This window comes from Oncorhynchus tshawytscha, linkage group LG23 (genome assembly GCF_018296145.1).
Source record: "Oncorhynchus tshawytscha isolate Ot180627B linkage group LG23, Otsh_v2.0, whole genome shotgun sequence".
Lineage (NCBI taxonomy): Eukaryota > Metazoa > Chordata > Actinopteri > Salmoniformes > Salmonidae > Oncorhynchus > Oncorhynchus tshawytscha.
Window position 1 is genome coordinate 27,215,433 of NC_056451.1, and position 17,971 is coordinate 27,233,403.

General features: G+C 43.8%; 1 protein-coding gene across 3 annotated transcripts in view; it reads left to right on the forward strand.

The window, feature by feature from the left end:
* The window catches only part of tars2 (threonyl-tRNA synthetase 2, mitochondrial), a 23,395-nt gene extending 10,649 nt beyond the window's left edge, over positions 1-12,746 (forward strand). For all 3 annotated transcript variants that reach the window (XM_042305093.1, XM_042305094.1, XM_024385433.2), the window contains 11 exons: positions 1,417-1,563; positions 1,812-1,910; positions 2,827-2,993; positions 3,080-3,242; positions 3,700-3,837; positions 4,259-4,336; positions 4,447-4,547; positions 11,267-11,368; positions 11,480-11,552; positions 12,323-12,437; positions 12,532-12,746. In XM_042305093.1, coding sequence (XP_042161027.1) covers positions 1,417-1,563; positions 1,812-1,910; positions 2,827-2,993; positions 3,080-3,242; positions 3,700-3,837; positions 4,259-4,336; positions 4,447-4,547; positions 11,267-11,368; positions 11,480-11,552; positions 12,323-12,437; positions 12,532-12,674 — 1,326 coding nt within the window. In that variant the 3' untranslated portion in view covers positions 12,675-12,746. The remainder of the gene's footprint in view (positions 1-1,416; positions 1,564-1,811; positions 1,911-2,826; positions 2,994-3,079; positions 3,243-3,699; positions 3,838-4,258; positions 4,337-4,446; positions 4,548-11,266; positions 11,369-11,479; positions 11,553-12,322; positions 12,438-12,531) is intronic.
* Positions 12,747-17,971: the final 5,225 nt, after the last annotated feature.

The following is a 17,971-nucleotide window of genomic DNA, read 5'->3' on the forward strand; positions in this document are numbered from 1 at the left end:
GATATCATTTTGTTTTTCAACAGGACAATGACCCAAAACACACCTCCAGGCTGTTTTAAGGGCTATTTTACCAAGAAGGAGAGTGATGGAGTGCTGCATCAGATGACCTGGCCTCCACAATCATCCAACCTCAACCCAATTGAGATGGTTTGGGATGAGTTGGACCGCTAAGTGAAGGAAAAGCTCAGCATATGTGGGAACTCCTTCAAGACTGTTGGAAAAGCATTCCAGGTGAAGCTGGTTGAGAGAGTGCCAAGTATGTGCAAAGCTGTCATCAAGGCAAAGGATGGCTATTTTAAAGAATCTAAAATCTAGAATATATTTTGATTTGTTTAACACTTTTTTTTTTGGTTACTACATGATTCCATTTGTTATTTCATAGTTGTGATGTCTTCACTATTCTACAATGTAGAAAATAGTACAAATAAAGAAAAACCCTTGAATGAGTAGGTGTCAACTCTGGTACTGTATATATTGGACACCTACTCATTTATTCAAGGGTTTTTCTTTATTTTTACTATATATACTGTATATACTGAACAAAAATATAAATGCAACAATTTTAAAGATTTTACTGAGTTATAGTTCATATAAGGAAATCATTCAATTGAAATAAATTCATTAGGCCCTAATCTATGGTTTTCACATGACTGGGAATACAGATATGCATCTGTTGGTCACAGATACCGTAAACTACCATTTGCCTCATGCAGCGCTACACTTCTCCTTCGCATAGAGTTGATCTCGTCACGGTATCTCTGTGCATTAAAATTGACATCGATAAAATGCAGTTGTGTTAATTGTCCATCCGTAGCTTATGCCTGCCCATACCATAACCCCACCGCCACCATGGGGCACTGTTCACATTGACATTAGCAAACCACTCGCCCTCCTGACGCCATACATGTGGTCTACGGTTGTGAGACTGGTTGGACTTACTGCCAAATTCTCTTAAACGGCGGCTTATGTTAGAGATATTAACATGACATTTTCTGGCCACAGCTCTGGTGGACATTCCTGAGACATAAAACCTGAGACATCTGTGGCATTGTGTTGTGTGACACAACGCACATTTTAGAGTGGCCTTTTATTGACCACAGCACAAGGTGCACCGGTGTAATGATCATTCTGTTTAATCAGCTTCTTGATATGCCACACCTGTCAGGTGGATAGATTATCTTGGCAATGGAGAAATGCTCACTAACAGGGATGTAAACACATTTGTGCACAAAAATGGAGAGAAATAAGCTTTCTATGTGTATGGAACATTTCAGGGATCTTTTATTTAAGCTCATGAAACATGGGCAACATTACATGTTGCCTTTTATATTTTGGTTCAGTATATTTCTCTTTTCTGCTACTCTCTCTCTTTCTCTGTCACACTCTGTCTTGTCTGTCCCCCCTTTTTCTGTTCAGGTGTCTCCCGTAACGTTGACCAATCCTGTTGGCACGTCAGGCGTGATGCGTGTGATGGGTGTGGCCTTCCCAGGAGAGAGGGAGAGGGAGGAGTGGGAGAGGGAACAGGAGGAGACACGGAAGAGAGACCACAGACGCATCGGCAAGGTGAGGTGGACGAGGAGCGTGAAGAAAAAAGATCTAGGCCCAATGAGCATAGATATATAAACAACCGGAGACAGGTTGTCATTGGCATGGCAGAGCTACTGTAGCTAGCGGAGTAGTGTAGAAACTATTGCTAACAAACTAACCTATTTTAGCAGGCTAGCTTAGCATCTTGGCTAACTGGGAGGCAAGTGCGACGGTATCTCAAATGGAGCGTATACTGATATGGGGGAGATGTGTTTTGCCTCCAGGACCAGGAGCTGTTCTTCTTTAATGACGTCAGTCCTGGAAGCTGCTTCTTCCTGCCTAAAGGAGCTCACATCTACAACACACTCGCTGACTTTATCAAGGTAACACACGCGCACACACAGACGCATCACAACTTTTATGCTTGAAATGTTTGTTTTTATTGATATAAAATAGACTAACTTACACACACATGTACTATACTTACCAATCCTATCTTACTAGCTACTGCTTCTACAAAATAGATCAGATATTCACAGGAAGCCTATCTCTGGAGCCAACTCCAACACCCCCGGAATGGCTTGTAGTTTCTCCATCAGAAAAATGCCACTGGTCTCCTGGTCCCAGTTTTTCACAAGTTGTCGATCTGTATTTTGTCTATGGGATAGTGTTAAATGCATAGAAATAGAATGGTCAAACCATTAACTTGAATTAGGAGTCCAGTTCTATTCATTCTATTTCTATGCATTTAACACTATCTGACAGATGAACATTGTCAAATAAACTTAATTTAATTGTTGCAAGCAGCACAGTTAGTCACCAACACTCTGGATAACATGCAGACAGCCTAACCAGCTCTGCTAGGGTGAGTAAAATGGTCAGAGTGAGGTGTTCTCTCATTTGTGTCTGGAAGTAGCTAGCAAGTTAGCCAACTTTAGCCAGTTGGGTGATTAACTGCCGTTGTGAGGTCAGAACGCTCGATCAACCCTACTCCTCGGTCAGGGCGTCCAGTGTGTGCTCTGAAAGCTCCTAGAGCTCTGAATTTACGGAAGTACCCTTCCGTGTACACACACACATACACAGCCACTAATTCAAACATCTTTACCATGACGGTGACCTCAGGACACTCCTGTTGTAGTCAGGAAATCACCCCAATTACTACACTGTGACTGTCTGTTTTCCAAATAACCCTGGATGACACACGCACAGAGAAGAAATATGTCTGTAATAATTAAGTTGTTACATCTCTGTTCCTCCCTTTCTCTCCACCCCTCCCTTCTCGCTATCTCCCCCCCCCAGACTGAGTACAGAAGGCGTGGCTTCCATGAGGTTGTGACCCCTACTCTATACAGCACTGCACTGTGGGAGCGTTCGGGTCACTGGGAACACTACAGTGAAAACATGTTTACTGTGACCGGTGACACACACACCTATGCACTCAAACCCATGAACTGTCCTGCACACTGGTGAGAACACACACACCCTTTCATTCTGTCTTACTCTGCCCCACACACTGTTCAGGACTTCTCAATAACAGCTCTCTCTGTTCCAGTCTGATGTTTGAGCAGCGTGTAAGGTCATGGAGGGAGCTCCCGTTGCGTTGGGCCGATTTCGGGGCACTGCATCGGAACGAGCTGTCCGGCGCTCTGGGTGGTCTCACCCGGGTCCGCAGGTTCTGCCAGGACGACGCACACATCTTCTGCACTCCCGAACAGGTACACACACACCCGATTCCTGTCATTTGAACCTTTTGGGATATTTGTCTCACATTTTCCACCCTGGAATTCCTAGGACAGCAGACAGTGGGAGAAAGTGTGATTGTATCCCTGACTCCCCCAATGATTCCCTTATCCCATTAAACCACACACACACTTGCGCTTATACACACACTGATTCACATGATATTGTGAGGTTTGTTTTCCACTTTGGCTAATCCAATCACTGGAACAGTCAATACATCAACTGTTCCTCCTCACTCATCTCTAAGTTAACCCTTAACCCCGAAACCCTGGACTCTCCAGTTTCACATCTGTTTATTTATACTGTCTTTTACAATGTTGCATTTACATTCTCTATTCTGTCTCCATCACTCTGTCCTCCTTTTCTGGCTGTACTCCTGCCCCCCAATCCCTTCCTGTACCCCCACCCCCCCACACACTCTCTCTCTGTCAGTTGGAGGAGGAGATCATAGCGTGTTTGGACTTTGTGAGGAGTGTGTATCGAGTATTTGGATTCTCCTTCCACTGTCTCCTCTCTACCCGACCTACACCCTGCCTGGGGGAGCCTGCACTGTGGGACCACGCTGAGCAGGTACACACACCACACCACACACAACATACAGACAGATGTACACGCACAGAGCCAGCTGTGTAAATGTGTTTACTGTCCCACAAGTGATGTCTGTAAATCCCAGTACATAGCCTCTATTGTAATCATAATGACATCACGTAATGAGGGACACTTATCCAATCAGTGTTGATATATGGCCATGTGGATGTGACGAACTCAAAGCCCTGTCTGTTCTGTGGCTGCTGTCTATGCTCCCTGCCTCTTCCTCTGTGGAGTAAAGCTCAGGAAATGAACAAAGAGAGGAGAAGCTCAATGAAGAAATGAGATCCTTTCTTTCCATTTTTCTCTTTCCCACTTTCTTTCCCTCTTTCACTCCCCTCCCTCTTGTCCCCCCCCACTCTCCTCTCTCTCTACCTCTCTCTGTCTCTTTCTCTCTGAGCAGCAGTTGGAGAGGAGTCTGCAGCAGTTTGGAGAGCGCTGGCAGTTCAACCCAGGAGATGGAGCGTTCTACGGGCCGAAGGTCAGTTACACAAGACCCTTCTGTCTGAACGTTGTGTAACGCTGCAACCCGCCCTAAACAGAGCCATGTTATTAACACTCACACACTCCCACATCTTCCTGTTGTCTTAGATTGACATCCAGATCAAGGACGCCATTGGTCGACAGCACCAGTGTGCCACCATCCAATTGGACTTCCAGCTACCAATCAGATTTGACCTGCAGTATGTGGGGTGAGTCACTCATCTATGTCACTTCAACCTGTGTGTTCTGGGATGTTCCCTGATGCAGCTTCTGCTCTTATCTAACTAATGGTAGATTTAATTGGGTTGCACATGGCTGGCAACATTAGACTGAGGGAATTTAAAGCTAGAATCCTACAGTGCCTTGCGAAAGTATTCGGCCCCCTTGAACTTTGCGACCTTTTACCACATTTCAGGCTTCAAACATAAAGATATAAAACTGTATTTTTTTGTGAAGATCAACAACAAGTGGGACACAATCATGAAGTGGAACGACATTTATTGGATATTTCAAACTTTTTTAACAAATCAAAAACTGAAAAATTGGGCGTGCAAAATTATTCAGCCCCCTTAAGTTAATACTTTGTAGCTCCACCTTTTGCTGCGATTACAGCTGTAAGTCGCTTGGGGTATGTCTATCAGTTTTGCACATCGAGAGACTGAATTTTTTTCCCATTCCTCCTTGCAAAACAGCTCGAGCTCAGTGAGGTTGGATGGAGAGCATTTGTGAACAGCAGTTTTCAGTTCTTTCCACAGATTCTCGATTGGATTCAGGTCTGGACTTTGACTTGGCCATTCTAACACTGGATGTTTATTTTTGAACCATTCCATTGTAGATTTTGCTTTATGTTTTGGATCATTGTCTTGTTGGAAGACAAATCTCCGTCCCAGTCTCAGGTCTTTTGCAGACTCCATCAGGTTTTCTTCCAGAATGGTCCTGTATTTGGCTCCATCCATCTTCCCATCAATTTTAACCATCTTCCCTGTCCCTGCTGTGTTCAGGGTGATGAGCTGTGTTGCTTTTACGCCAAACAAAACGTTTTGCATTGTTGCCAAAAAGTACAATTTTGGTTTCATCTGACCAGAGCACCTTCTTCCACATGTTTGGTGTGTCTCCCAGGTGGCTTGTGGCAAACTTTAAACGACACTTTTTATGGATATCTTTAAGAAATGGCTTTCTTCTTGCCACTCTTCCATAAAGGCCAGATTTGTGCAATATACGACTGATTGTTGTCCTATGGACAGAGTCTCCCACCTCAGCTGTAGATCTCTGCAGTTCATCCAGAGTGATCATGGGCCTCTTGGCTGCATCTCTGATCAGTCTTCTCCTTGTATGAGCTGAAAGTTTAGAGGGACGGCCAGGTCTTGGTAGATTTGCAGTGGTCTGATACTCCTTCCATTTCAATATTATCGCTTGCACAGTGCTCCTTGGGATGTTTAAAGCTTGGGAAATCTTTTTGTATCCAAATCCGGCTTTAAACTTCTTCACAACAGTATCTCGGACCTGCCTGGTGTGTTCCTTGTTCTTCATGATGCTCTCTGCGCTTTTAACGGACCTCTGAGACTATCACAGTGCAGGTGCATTTATACGGAGACTTGATTACACACAGGTGGATTGTATTTATCATCATTAGTCATTTAGGTCAACATTGGATCATTCAGAGATCCTCACTGAACTTCTGGAGAGAGTTTGCTGCACTGAAAGTAAAGGGGCTGAATAATTTTGCACGCCCAATTTTTCAGTTTTTGATTTGTTAAAAAAGTTTGAAATATCCAATAAATGTCGTTCCACTTCATGATTGTGTCCCACTTGTTGTTGATTCTTCACAAAAAAATACAGTTTTATATCTTTATGTTTGAAGCCTGAAATGTGGCAAAAGGTCGCAAAGTTCAAGGGGGCCGAATACTTTCGCAAGGCACTGTAAGTTGTTGCATCTGTTTTTGGACTTATAAATTAATTTTATATATATATATATATTATAATCTTAGCAAAAAAGAAACGTCCCTTTTACAGGACCCTGTCTTTCAAAGATAATTAGTAAAAAACAGAATAACTTCACAGATCTTCATTGTAAAGGGTTTAAACACTGTTTCCCATGCTTGTTCAATGAACCATAAAAAATTAATGAACATGCACCTGTGAAACGGTCCTTAAGACACTAACAGCTTATAGGCGGTAGGCAATTAAGGTCACAGTTATGAAAACTTAGGACACTGAAGAGGCCTTTCTACTGACTCTGAAAAACACCAAAAGAAAGATGCTCAGGGTCCCTGCTCATCTGCGTGAACGTGCCTTAGGCATGCTGCAAGGAGGCATGAGGACTGCAGATGTGGCATGGGCAATAAATTGCAATGTCCGTACTGTGAGACGCCTAAGACATCACTACAGGGAGACAGGACGGACAGTTGATCGTCCTCACAGTGGCAGGCCACTTGTAACAACACCTACACAGGATCGGTACATCCGAACATCACACCTGTGGGACAGGTACAGGATGGCAACAACAACTGCCTGAGTTACACCAGGAACACACAATCCCTCCATCAGTGCTCAGACTGTCCTCAATAGGCTGAGAGAGGCTGGACTGAGGGCTTGTAGGCCTGTTGTAAGGCAGGTCCTCACCAGACATCACCGGCAACAACATCGCCAATGGGCACAAACCCACCGTCGCTGGACCATGAAAAAAGTGCTCTTCACTGACGAGTTGCGGTTTTGTCTTACCAGGGGTGATGGTCGGATTCGCGTCTAGGGTCATTCCCCCCAGAAATGTCCGGGAACTTGCAGGTGCCTTGGTGGAGGAGTGGGGTAACATCTCACAGCAAGAACTGGCAAATCTGGTGCAGTCCATGAGGAGGAGATGCACTGCAGTACTTAACGCAGCTGGTGGTCACACCAGATACTGACTGTTACTTTTGATTTTGACACCCCACTTTGTTCAGGGACACATTATTCCATTTCTGTTAGTCACATGTCTGTGGAACTTGTTAATTTTGTCTCAGTTGTTGAATCATGTTATGTTCATACAAATATTTACACATGTTAAGTTTACTAGAAATAAACGCAGTTGACAGTGAGAGGATGTTTTTTGCTGAGTGTTTATACGTACATACATACAGTTGAAGTTGGAAGTTTACATACACTTAGGTTAGAGTCATTAAAACTAGTTTTTCAACCTCTCCACAAATTTCTGGTTAACAAACTATAGTTTTGGCAAGTCAGTTAGGACATCCTACGTTGTGCATGACACAAGTAATTTTTCCAACAATTGTTTACAGACAGATTATTTCACTTATAATTCACTGTATCACAATTCCAGTGGGTCAGAAGTTTACATACACTAAGTTGACTGTACTTTTAAACAGCTTGGAACATTCCAGAGAATTATATCATGGCTTTAGAAGCTTCTAATTTAAATCATTTGAGTCAATTGGAGGTGCACCTGTGGATGTATTTCAAGGCCTACCTTCAAACTCAGTGCCTCTTTACTTGACATCATGGGAAAATCAAATGAAATCAGCTAAGAACTCAGATTTGTTTTTGTTCACCTCAATAAGTTTGATTTATCCTTGGGAGCAATTTCCAAATGCCTGAAGGTACCACATTCATCTGTACAAACAATAGTACGCAAGTATAAACACCATGGGACCACACAGCCATCATACCGCTCAGGAAGGAGACGAGTTCTGTCTCCTAGAGATGAATGTACTTTGGTGCGAAAAGTGCAAATCAATCCCAGAACAACAGCAAAGGTCCTTGTGAAGATGCTGGAGGAAACGGGTACAAAAGTGTTGTATTGTAGGATTTTTAATGAATTTATTTGCAAATTATGGTGGAAAATAAGTATTTGGTCAATAACAAAAGTTTATCTCAATACTTTGTTATATACCCTTTGTTGGCAATGACAGAGGTCAAACATTTTCTGTAAGTCTTCACAAGGTTTTCACACACTGTTCCTGGTATTTTGGCCCATTCCTCCATGCACCTCCTCTAGAGGTGTGATGTTTTGGGGCTGTTGCTGGGCAACACGGACTTTCAACTCCCTCCAAAGATTTTCTATGGGGTTGAGATCTGGAGACTGGCTAGGCCACTCCAGGACCTTGAAATGCTTCTTACGAAGCCACTCCTTCGTTGCCCGGGCGGTGTGTTTGGGATCATTGTCATGCTGAAAGACCCAGCCACGTTTCATCTTCAATGACCTTGCTGATGGAAGGAGGTTTTCACTCAAAATCCCACGATACATGGCCCCATTCATTCTTTCCTTTACACGGATCAGTCACCTGGTCCCTTTGCAGAAAAACAGCCCCAAAGCATGATGTTTCCACCCCTATGCTTCACAGTAGGTATGGTGTTCTTTGAATACAACTCAGCATTCTTTGTCCTCCAAACACGACGAGTTGAGTTTTTACCAAAAAGTTATATTTTGGTTTCATCTGACCATATGACATTCTCCCAATCTTCTTCTGGATCATCCAAATGCTCTCTAGCAAACTTCAGATGGGCCTGGACATGTACTGGCTTAAGCATGGGGACACGTCTGGCACTGCAGGATTTAAGTCCCTGGCGGCGTAGTGTGTTACTGATGGTAGGCTTTGTTACTTTGGTCCCAGCTTTCTGCAGGTCATTCACTAGGCCCCGTGTGGTTCTGGGATTTTTGCTCACCGTTCTTGTGATCATTTTGACCCCACGGGGTGAGATCTTACGTGGAGCCACAGATCGAGGGAGATTATCAGTGGTCTTGTATGTCTTCCATTTCCTAATAATTGCTCCCACAGTTGATTTCTTCAAACCAAGCTGCTTACCTATTGCAGATTCTGTCTTCCCAGCCTGGTGCAGGTCTACAATTTTGTTTCTGGTGTCCTTTGACAGCTCTTTGGTCTTGGCCATTTGAGGTTGTGGACAGGTGTCTTTTATACTGATAACAACTTCAAACGGGTGCCATTAATACAGGTAACGAGTGGAGGACAGAGGAGCCTCTTAAAGAAGAAGTTACAGGTCTGTGAGAACCAGAAATCTTGCTTGTTTGTAGGTGACCAAATACTTATTTTCCACCCTAATTTGCAATTAAATAAATTAAAAATCCTACAATGTGATTTTTCTGGATTTTCTTTCTCATTTTGTTTGTCATAGTTGAAGTGTACCTATGATGAAATTACAGGCCTCATCTTTTTAAGTGGGAGAACTTGCACAATTGGTGGCTGACTAAATACTTTTTTGCCCCACTGTATATTGAAGCAACATCTCAAGACATCAGTCAGGAGGTTAAAGCTTGGTCGCAAATGGGTCTTCCAAATGGACATCGACCCCAAGCATACTTCCAAAGTTGTGGCAAATGGCTTAAGGACAACAAAGTCAAGGTATTGGAGTGGCAATCACAAAGCCCTGACCTAAATTCTATAGAAAATTTGTGGGCAGAACTGAAAAAGTGTGTGCGAGCAAGGAGGCCTACAAACCTGACTCAGTTACGCCAGTTCTGTCAGGAGGAATGGGACAAAATTCACCCAACTTACTGTGGGAAGCTTGTGGAAGGCTACCCAAAACTTTTGACCCAAGTTAAACAATTTAAAGGCAATGCTACCAACTACTAATTGAGTGTATGTGAGCTTTTGACCCACTGGGAATGTGATGAAAGAAATAAAAGCTGAAATAAATCATTTTAAAATATTTTTCTGACATTTCACATTCTCTTAAAATAAAGTGGTGATCCTAACCGACCTAAGACAGGGAATTGTTACTAGGATTTAATGTCAGGAATTGTGAACAATTTGTTTAAATGTATTTGGCTAAGGTGTATGTAAACTTCTGACTTCAACTGTACATACACACACTACCGTTCAAAGGTTTGGGGTCACTTAGAAATGTCCTTGTTTTTGGAAGAAAATAAAAACAATTGTCCATAAAATAAAATAAAATTGATCAGAAATAGGGTGTAGACATAGTCATTTACAACATCAGCAATTGTAGCTGGAAACGGCTGATTTAAAAAATAATAATAATAATGTAATGTCTACATAGATGTACAGAGGCCAATCATCAGCAACCATCACTCCTGTGTTCCAATTGCAAGTTGTGTTAGCTAAGTTTATCATTTGAAAAGGCTAATTGATCATTAGAAAACCCTTTTGCAAGTATGCTAGAACAGCTGAAAACTGTTGTTCTGATTAAAGAAGTAATACAACTGGCTTTAGACTGGTTGAGTATCTGGAGCATCAGCATTTATGGGTTCGATTACAGCCTCAAAATTGCCAGAAACATAGAGCTTTCTTCTAAAACTCGTCAGTCTATTCTTGTTCTGAGAAATGAAGACTATTCCATGTGAGAAATTGCCAAGAAACTGAAGATCTTGTACAATGCTGTGTACTACTCCCTTCACAGAACAGCACAAACTGGCTATAACCAGAATAGAAAGAGGAGTGGGAGGCCCCGGTGCACAACTGAGCAAAAGGACAAGTACATTAGTGTCTAGTTTGAGAAACAGACACCTCACTTGTCTTCAACTGGCAGTTTCATTAAATAGTACCCGCAAAACACCAGTCTCAATGTCAGCAGTGAAGTGGAGAGTCTGCCTAGAAAGCCAGCATCCCAGAGTTGCAAAGAAAAAGCCATATCTCAGACTGGGCAAAAGAACAGACACTGGACAATGTTTGTAAACAACATAAATAAACACTGTATAGCCTCATAACAAGGTTAAACACATGTTGATATCATGGATGGTCAGTCCTTGCATCCATAGCGCTGAATTTCACAGTGGTTACATTTCTCCAGGCTCATCCCTTAGCTTTTTACCAAAACAGAGGTGGGGTGTCCGCTTTGTTATTGTAGCTTTAAGATTGAAGTGATCATCTCTACCCCTTTCTCCCAACATCTTTCTCTCTTCCCTCACCCTCTCTCTCTCTCCCTTGCTCTCTTTCACCCTTTCTCTCGCTCTCAGGGGGGATGGAGAGACCCACAGGCCAGTGATGGTCCACAGAGCTGTTCTGGGATCATTGGAACGCATGATCGCTATATTGGCTGAGAATTTTGGGGGGAAATGGTGAGAAGTGTGTCTGTATGTCTGTGATTTGATTAATCTAAAATGATACCGTTTTGGTTACCCACATTTCTCTTACTCACTCAGTTTCTCTTTCCTTTCTGTCTCTTTCAGGCCTCTGTGGTTGTCTCCAGCGCAGGTCATGATTATTCCTGTAGGGGGAGGTAGTGAGTCATATGCGCAACAGGTCAGGACTCATAATATCAGATCTGGATCCATATGTATCAAGTGTCTCAGATTTGGAGTGCTGATTTAGGGTCAGTTTTGCATTTTGGATCTCAATTCTTAAGATTAAATAAAAAGGAGGAACCTGGTCCTAGATCAGCACTCCTGCTCTGAGACACATTATACACATGGCCCTTGTACTGCAGGCTGAAATCAACCCCCCATACACAACATGACTCAGCACACATCAAAAGCCGTACCCCTCAGTGACTCCAGAGGTCGAAGGCTAATCCAACACTGTACCCATACACTGTTCATGACTCTGAAAAGGACTTGATTTGAGGTTAATTTTGATCAGGTTTTTGTACATGCCACTACTCACATATCAATATATTCTACAAGTTCCATCTGCCACATGATTAATGAGCCAGCAGCAGGTAAGACCAGACACCGGAGATAACATGGAATATAGACATGTAATGTTTCTGAGGCCTTTATCAGGACACGGCTCCTGTTTCTGTCTTGACTTGTCTTGTAAAAAGCCTGCCAGTCACAACATTGCCAATACATCCTCCTGTATGTAATGCGCATGTAGCCCCAGGGGAGGAGAATCTATCAACACTGCTGATCTGGGGTCTGTCATGATGATACATAGCCAGGTAATACAGCCACCAGTGTCTCGGCCCTCAGGGTGGATTTTAAAAGGTGCCGTCCTTACTGGTATTCTACCGTAGCCTGGTTCCTGTCTCCTCTACCACCACTGTGAGTGATGTGTGTTTTGCTCTTGTTAAGGTGGTCCGACAGTTCCGCGAGGCTGGCTTCATGGCTGACACGGATGATGACCAGGGTGCCACCTTAAATAAGAAGATCCGCTCTGCACAGCTGGCCCAGTACAACTACATATTTGGTAAGAGTGTGTGGGTGAACATGGATTAGATTACTGCCACAATTTGTAAACATATTGATTCAATAATAGTTTATTTCTCTGTGTGTGTGTCCAGTGGTAGGTGAGAAGGAGTGTGTGAGTGGCACGGTGAGTGTAAGGACCAGAGGGGGGAAGCAGCTAGGGAGGAGACCGACAGAGAAGGTCCTGGCATCACTCACACACCTACGAGACGCACGGAGCAACCAGGATGACTTCTAACACACACACACACACCTGTTGTGGATTAAGAATTGCTCACTGTACTTTTGTAATAAAATATAATAACTTAAATGTTTAAACTCTGCTGGGTGTCTTTTGAACACTTTTTCTGTGTGTAACTGTCATTATGGACATGGTCATGTTAATGGGGCTGGTGTGTGTAACTCATTATGGACATGGTCATGTTAATGGGGCTGGTGTGTGTGTAACTGTCATTATGGACATGGTCATGTTAATGGGGCTTGTGTGTGTGTGTGTGTGTGTGTAAGTGTTTCATTGTGCAGCACTGGTTGGAGAGACATCCATTTTTGGAGTCTTATCAGAGTTTTCAGGCAACAGCTGTGATTGGTTGTTAATACTCAAATCAGCTCAGCCCTGTTAGTAAGACTGTCATCACTACCTTTAAAAGACTGGAATAGGAAAAGCAGGATACGCAGGGAGCGTGGGGGGATTTGACTAAAATAGGAGAGGGAGCCCTGTGTTTAGTGGAAACAGGAAAGGCAGAACGAAGGTCGGAAGGTTTGAAGTTTTTCCCTCTTTTTTTAATTGAGAGAGGGAGCGACGGAACGGAAAGGACATGAGTCACAACAGTGACAGAACAGCTAGGAGAGACCGGGAGTAGGGGGGGCATTATAACCCCGGGGGGGTCACAGATCAAACACGGACTAGACTGGACAAAGAACCTCTTCAACAAAACGGCTATTGGCCAAAGGCGGCGGTTTTGTGTGCTTAGTTCTACGTGAGCACTTCACTGCCGAGACAGAGAGGGAGGCCGAAAGGAGTTGAATTGGGTTCAGGCCAGGGGGCTTTTGGTGTGTATCGGTCCCTAGAGCCAGAAACTAAGTGGGTGACCAGACTGTGAGCATTACCAGAGGAGGAGAGGTTGGACTTGGCCCCACGTTCCAATCACACAGATTAACGGTCAGGCGATTTTAAAACGGACCAAAAAATGAAGCTTATATCCAATACACAGGATAAATGCCTTATATTCCTTGTCCCCCTCTTGAATGACTTTCTTTCTCTGAAATGATTAAAGTCGGGGAGTTGTTTGGTGCTATAAGTGTTCCACAGTAGTTCCAGAGTGGTGACATGGACCATTAGTATCAGTGAACATTCCCAAAACCATTAGTTACTGATAACTACAAGCCCATCAGTCGGTCACTCTACCCTCCTCACAGCATTCCTTCCCCCTATCTCTCTCGCTCTAATCTTTCTCCCTACTCTTTCTCTCACTGTACTCTCTTGTTGCTTTCCCTGAACACACAAAGCAATCCTTCATTTGACAGTTCGAGTCGCACAGAGTTCATTCTGAAATTATTTTTAGCCAGAGGGTTGAGAGGTGGGTTGGGGGGCAGAAAGAGAGGCGGGCCTTTTGACGTTAAAGACAATAACAAAGGGAGATATAGATCACCATCTCCAGTCCTAGGACTGCCTATAGGCTGTAATGTAACATGTCAATAAGGCTATAGGAGGATGAAATGACATAATTTGTTCAGGGGGTTGTTTATATATATATATATATATAGATAGATAGATAGTAGGTAGCCTACAAGTTCAGGCAGGTACATAAATGACCCAGGATGCATTCCAAATGGCACTATATTCCCTTCTACCTGTCCCAAATGGCACCCTATTCCATTTGACATGTCCCGAATGGCACCCTATTCCATTGACCTATCCCGAATTGCACCATGTTCCCCATGACCTGTCCCAAATGGTACCCTGTTCCCCTTGACCTGTCCCAAATGTCACCCTGTTCCATTTGACCTGTCCCAAATGGCACCATATTAACTCTGGCATGTCCCAAATGGCACCATATTCCAATTTTGGCCTGTCCCAAATTGCACCCTATTCCCTTTGATCTGTCCCAAATGGAACCCTATTCCATTTGACATGGGCCAAATGGCACCATGTTCCCCTTGACCTGTCCCAAATGGCACTCTGTTCACTTTGACCTGTCCCAAATGGCACCATATTAACTCTTGTGTGTCCCAAATGGCACCATATTCCAATTTCGACCTGTCCCAAATGGCACCCTATTCCCTTTGACCTGTCCCAAATGGAACCCTATTCCATTTGACATGGCCCAAATGGCACCCTGTTCCGTTTTACCTGTCCCAAATGGCACCCTATTCCCTTTGTTCAGTCCCAAATGGCACCCTATTCCCTTTGTTCAGTCCCAAATGGCACCCTATTTCCTTTGACCTGTCCCAAATGGCACACTATTCCCTATGTAGTTCACAGCCCTGTGGGTTCTGGTCTAAAGTAGTCAACTATAAAGGGAATAGGGTGCCATATGGAACACACTCCAGTTTCAGGTCATCCTTTCTGTGGGAAGGGGGCCGGGAGGCAGGGTGACCGTGACCAGAGGAAGTCAAACAGAACGGTGGTGTGACGTCCTCATGGTGGTACTGTTCTGTTCTGCTGGTATCACTGAGAACCTGTCAGACAATGATTAGTGGGACGTGGACCTGAAATAGACCCATGTGCCTGGACTCCCTTTCCCCTGCACCTCCTGTAAAAATAACCTTTCTGTATGTGTGTGTATGTATGTTTAACTATCCTTGTGAGCACCAGAAGTCCTCGCAAGGATAGTAAAACAAGGAAAATTAATTTTGCCGGTCCCCATTTTACTGGCCTCCTGAGGAAAAATACTATTTTAGGCTTAGGGGTTAGGTTTAGGGTTATAATTGGGGATAGAATTAAGGTTAATGTTTAGATGTGTGGTGGATGGAACACTTGGAGCAGTGTAGCTCACTGTTACACGCTCCAGTTGCCCAGCTTCAGTCCCTTGAAATTAATTCCTTATTGAGAAACAGACTGGGGGAATAAATCAGCTGTAAGGATTCTGCTGGATATACACCAAACCATGGGCCCACCCGCACTGATCACTAGACACACACACACATAGCAGCCCACTCCCCTCTACACCCCCCCACATTTCCCAACTTCTGTCCAGATCTGGTCGTTGAGGTTTTCTAAAGTCTTTATTTGATCCAGTCATCTCTCCCAGTCAGGTGGTCGTCTCTCCCAGTCAGGTGGTCGTCTCTCCAATCCTCCTGTGTGGACTTCACACCTCTCACTGGAGCTGTTTACATCTGGCCCTGCATATACAGTGCCTTGCAAAAGTATTCACCCCCCTTGGCCTTTTTCCTATTTTGTTGCATTACAACCTGTAATTTAAATGTTTTTATTTGGATTTCATGTAATGGACATATACAAAATATTCCAAATTGGTGAAGTGAAATGAAAAAAATGACTTCTTTAAAAAAGAAAATCTAAAACGGAAAAGTGGTGCGTGGATATGTATTCACCCCCTTTGCTATGAAGCCCCTAAATAAGATCTGGTGCAACCAATTACCTTCAGAAGTCACACAATTAGATTGCATACAGGTGGACTTTATTTAACTAAGTGTCACATGATCTGTCACATGATCTCTGTATACATACACCTGTTCTGAAAGGCCCAAGAGTCTGCAACACCACTAAGCAAGGGGCACCATTAAGACCAATGAGCTCTCCAAACAGATCAGGGACAAAGTTGTGGAGAAGTACAGATCAGGGTTGGGTTATAAATAAATATCAGAAACTTTGAACATCCCACGGAGCACCATTCAATCTATTGTTTAAAAATGGTAAGAACATGGCACCACAACAAACCTGCCGAGAAAGGGCAGCCCACCAAAACTCACAGATCAGGCAAGGAGGGCACTAATCAGAGAGGCAACAAAGAGACCAAAGATAACCCTGAAAGGAGCTGCAACGCTCCACAGCAGAGACTGGAGTAGCTGTCCATAGGACCACTTTAAGCTGTATGCTCCACAGAGCTGGGCTTTACAGAAGAGTGTCCAGAAAAAAGCCATTGCTTAAAGAAAATTATAAGCAAACATGTTTGGTGTTCACCAAAAGGCAGGTGGGAGACTCCCCAAACATATGGAAGAAGGCATTCTGGTCAGATGAGACTAAAATTGAGCTTTTAGGCCATCAACGAAAACGAGCAAACCCAACACCTCTCATTGCCCCGAGAACGCCATCCCCACAGTGAATCATGGTGGTGGCAGCATCATGCTGTGAGGATGTTTTTCATCGGCAGGAACTGGAAAACTGTTCAGAATTGAAGGAATGATGGATGGCGAAAGGGAAATTCTTGAGGGAAACCTGTTTCAATCTTCCAGAGATTTGAGACTGGGACGGAGGTTCACCTTCCAGCAGGACAATGACCCTAAGCATACTGCTAAAGCAACACTCGAGTGGGTTAAGGGGAAACATTTAAATGTATTGGAATGGCCTAGTCAAAGCCCAGACCTCAATCCAATTGAGAATCTGTGGTATGACTTAAAGATTCAATAAAATAAAAAATAGTTTGCATCTTCAAAGTGGTAGGCATGTTGTTAAAATCAAATGATACAAACCCCCCAGAAATGTGTTTTAATTCCAGGTTGTAAGGCAATAAAATAGGAAAAATTCTGTGGGGGGGCGAATACTTTCGCAAGCCACTGTAGCCAGTAATGGATGCACCCTCACACACTCTCACACACACAAACACACATGACCTGTGAAGGTTTCATGCCTGTGGAGGCACACACACACACACACATATTTACGCTTGCACACACACAAACCCAATGAAAGTGCCAGGTCTGGAGAGGCCCTGCATATAGCCAGTAATGGCTGCACCCTCACACACACCTCGGTACAGTAAGGTACAGTTCTAGCTCTGGCTTCACTTTGCTCTCAAATATGTCTGCTATGTTCAACAACACACAGCTGACCTGATTTCCTATCCTCTTCTCAGCAGAGAGAGAGAGAGAGAGAGGAGGAGAGAAAGAAAGAAAGAATGATTTGACAGGAGCAAGGATCGGAGTTGAAAAGAGTGTGTGTGTGTCGGCCCGTCTGTCTCTTCTTTCCAACCACCCTGTGAGAGAGGCGTTTGGTTTATTTTCTCTCCCCAGCGTGGTGAGATGATGCCAAGAGGGAGAGCGAGTTCTCTTCTCAGTTCAGAGGAAGGTGAGGAGGCGAGGACTAGTTTAAGAGACGGCGAGAATAAACCTGCTTTCTGCCTCTTTATAAATATTTACTGTATGACTCCTCTCGAAGCAGCTAGCTGGAGGTAAATTCCGGCTTTATGAAAGAGACAGAAAGAGGCAAGTGGAGGGTTAAAGAGCGAGAGAGAGAATGAGAGAAAGAACTGGGGAATGAGAGAAAAGAGAGGCCATCGGTTTTGAATTCTGCTGTGTGAGCTGGTGCCAACCTGTGTGGAAAGCCCTCGTGTTCTGATATCCGATATTTCTCATGTC